The following is a 3,685-nucleotide window of genomic DNA, read 5'->3' as shown; positions in this document are numbered from 1 at the left end:
CGGGTCAAGGCTTCAGGGAGCTACGATTGTGCCACTGAACTCCAGCCTGGGTGACAGAGTGACACCCTATCTCAAAAAAACAAAAAACTAAACTAAACTAAAACTTCATTAATGTTCCAGTGTGTCTTCTATGATGAAAACATAATTTAAAAATTAAAAAAAGAAAAATTTCAGTAAAGTGTATCCTAATCACTAAACCACAGATTGTAAAAGCTGGATGGGTCTAGAGAGATCATTTAACCCAAGTTATTTTCTACAAATAGGGAAACTATGCAAGAACTAGAATTAGAATCAAGGTTTTCTGATGTAAGTTGGAGTAAAATAATTTTGCGGAGCTGGGCGGATCTTATGAAATGATACTGTTTACAATTTTAGAGATAAAGATACTGAAGCCTGGTGAAATCAGCACAAACTATTAACGAGACTAGGGCTCAAATCCCAGCTCTGCCAGCTGTAAGTTTAGCAGCAAGTTACTTAACATCTCAAAGTCTCTGTAAAATACTTTCTGTAAAAAGAAGGTGATGCCTCTTTCAAAGTAGTTCTTAGGATTCAATTTCGAAAAAAGTAGGTAAATCTTAACCTCCTATCATACATGTACTCAAATGACTTCCTAGGATCCTCCAACTCAAGGGGACCTGTTGCACAAAACCTCCCGGCTCCCCCTCAAGTCTCCCTAGTCATCTTGGATGAGGAAGTCGGGCGCACCCCTGGACTGATCCCACAGGAAAAGCACCTGAGCTCCAGCCCCTAGTAACTAAACCCGTGGGCTTCGAGGTCTCTGCCGACCCTCTGTCTAAGGTTAGAAAGGCCCACACACCGTCCACTCTCCCGATCCCGTTTTACAGGCGGTGAAACTGAGGCCCAAAAGGGAACAGTAATTTACCGGAGGTCACTCGGCGGATCTGGGACTAGGCGCTCACTAGAGGTGACGGTGGGGGCAGCTCCGCGGTCCCCCAAGTTCAGACTCTCCAACCCAGTCGTGCCCATCGAGCAGGCTCCGGCTGCAGCAACGAGCCCAGCGCTGCGAAGCCCTGGGTGTGGGGCGGAGTAAGACGTGAAACCTCAGCTCACGGCACCGGGCTGCAACCGAGGTTTGAATGTTGCGAAAGTGGCCCAGACGCCGCCGCTGCTTTTCGGCCGCCCCTGCTTTTCGGCCGCCCCCTCGGCTACAGCCGCCATTTCCACGCTCCACCAATCAAATCCATTGTCGAGGAAGGCGCACCGCCCCCACAAACCCCAACCAATCGCGCGCGCTCTGGTTGCGCTGATGCCTTAGGGGCTCCAGTTCCACCCTAGCTTTTGCAGCTTTTCCCGTTTTGCCTTTCGGACATGCGCACTCGGAGGAAGGCGACCTCCCGCTCAGCTTACCGCGCATGTACGTTGCCAGGGGTAACGCAGGTAGCCAAAGTGGCTTGTGGCGTGGCTACCGTTAGTGAGGCGGTTGCTGAGACAGACGCTGAGGCGGAGAGGAGGAGCCCGAGGCGTAAGGGAAGCCGCGATGAGGGCCGTGTTGACGTGGAGAGATAAAGCCGAGCACTGGTGAGAAGCCGGGCGGTCCGCGAAAAGCGGGGACTGCGCGAGCCACTGCAGCGTGTTTGAGGGTGGCAGCGAGCTTGCTGCCTGGGCCGAGGGCACTGAACCCCGGCCTGGGAGACTGCAGGGTCACCCTCCCGCCCCTTGGCGGTTGGCGAAACGCCTGAGGGTTGGAGAGCGGCAAAGGGAGGTGCCGCGCCTGGAGGTAGTGCCGGTGGAGGCGGCTCTTCCCTCACGGTCTGGCCTTGTCGCTGCCTTGGGTTCGTTTCACACCCACGACACAGCACGAAGCTGCTCAAGCTTCACAGTTCTTGCCACTTCCACATAGTACCTGTACTCTTGTTTACTTGACGTTTTTCTCTAAATTGTCTCATTTATTTTAATTATGATTTCACATTTTACAAGGAAACTTTATTACTCCATTTATGAAAACCAGTGTCACTTGCTCTAAGTGTTAAGATAAAATCAGCGTCACTTGCTGTAAGTGTAAAAGTAAAACTTAGGGAGAAGCAAAACTGAACAGGCTGTAGCTAGCTGTTGTTGCTAGGGAGCCTTTAAACCTGATATCTCGTTTCTCTAAAATTGGAGATTGGCATGTATGATCAGAAAGGTGCTCAAAATGAGCATCAAACACAAGCTCTCCTAATTGGGAAGTTTGAAAAAGAATTGAAGGTGAATAACTTTGTCACCTTTTGATTCAGTTATTTAATGTCCTATTCCATTGTTATTGGCTAAATCTATAATATAGTCTGTTTTGTCATACACTTATTTATGGGATAGGTCTCGGCCTGACTTTGAAAATCATTCAGCATTGTTGTGAAGCCTCTGTTCTGGCCACTGGAGCAGGTTACTTGTCTTTGGTTCAGTCCTTTCTGAGATCTTTCTCTGTGTGAAGCATGCCCTCTCTCCTCATCTCACACGGAAATCCTGCACATCCTTCAAGGCTCACGTTGGAGACGGGTCCTCTCTTTTGTGTTCGGCACTAGTGGTAGCTGACATTATGTGCCAGGTGCTCGCTAAGCACTTCTTATCCTTCATTTCGTTGTCTCTGTTCACCACTTTCTGAGGTAGGTACTATAATTTCCTCTATTTTATGTATGAGGAAACTGAAGCACAGAGAAGGTGGGTAATTTGCCAAGGTCACACAGTGAGGGGTGGAGCCAGCTTTCAAGCTCAGGTCTTCCTCACTCCTACGTCAATGCTCTCAGCCCCTACATTAATTTTTCCTTATATTACAGAGGTGGCAAACTCAAATGTCTGCAGGAGATAGACAGGTAACATAAATGGGAGATGTCTATTTGCATCTTAAACATTAGGAATTGTATGTTTTCCTTAGGAATACTCTTGTATTTTATACCCCATTTTTCTTGAAACACAGAGCCCTATCAGTGAATCTTTCATTTGTACTTTTAATAGAGATTTGAGTTTTAAAAAATCATTTTATTTTTAACTTTATTATAAACGTACCTATATCACAAGCTGATGATAGGCAACTGAACATTTGGCTTCAATGTCAGAGAGTAATAGAGTGTGGCAAGGAGTGTGGCAAACTGCAGAGCTCATGCTTGTCCTAAAAGGGGCAGCTGCTGCTCAGCTCCTGCCAATTACCACCATGCAGGAATTTGGCCTAGTGTGCTCAGCTCTTCCTGTTTTCACCAGAAGCTAGGAATCTGGGTTTTTATGTGAAATGGCCTAATTTTTAAATGTTAGCATCTACTCTGAAAAAAAACAAAACAAAACACTGTGTGGGCCAAATGAAACATTTGCTGGCCAAATGCAGCCCGATTTGCTCTGTTTTCAACCCCTGGCACAGAATTTCGTTCATTTCTCTCTTGTGGTACTTCCAAAGTCTGTTGAGTGTAAGAGTTAATTTTTTAAATCTGTTTATTTCGGAAGTCTAATAAACCCGTTAAAGGCAATGGCTATGTCTTACTCGTTTCCAAATTATTCTAGAGCCTAGTCAGGTCAGTGGTTGTTGTTACTATGGATAGTAATAAAATACTAGATACATAAAAAATGAAATGCTGTGGATAGATGTATTCATACATGAATGAATAAGTGAGTGAATGTATGATAAACAAAGATTGGTTGTCTGGTTTTTGGCCCATTACAGATTTGAAACAACCTATTAGGATAAGGGATGTAGGGTTCT

At 46.0% G+C, this 3,685-nt stretch overlaps 1 protein-coding gene across 3 annotated transcripts in view; it reads right to left on the bottom strand.

Annotated features, from left to right (window-relative positions):
* Nucleotides 1-2,833, bottom strand: part of MBD4 (methyl-CpG binding domain protein 4) — a 13,072-nt gene extending 10,239 nt beyond the window's left edge. For all 3 annotated transcript variants that reach the window (XM_012002200.1, XM_012002199.1, XM_012002201.1), the window contains exon 1: nucleotides 884-2,833. In XM_012002200.1, the coding sequence (XP_011857590.1) occupies nucleotides 884-987 (104 nt within the window). In that variant the 5' untranslated portion in view covers nucleotides 988-2,833. The remainder of the gene's footprint in view (nucleotides 1-883) is intronic.
* Nucleotides 2,834-3,685: the final 852 nt, after the last annotated feature.

Source organism: Mandrillus leucophaeus, unplaced genomic scaffold (genome assembly GCF_000951045.1).
Source record: "Mandrillus leucophaeus isolate KB7577 unplaced genomic scaffold, Mleu.le_1.0 Scaffold680, whole genome shotgun sequence".
In the NCBI taxonomy this organism is placed as follows: domain Eukaryota; kingdom Metazoa; phylum Chordata; class Mammalia; order Primates; family Cercopithecidae; genus Mandrillus; species Mandrillus leucophaeus.
This window is presented reverse-complemented; position numbering and strand designations above follow the sequence as displayed.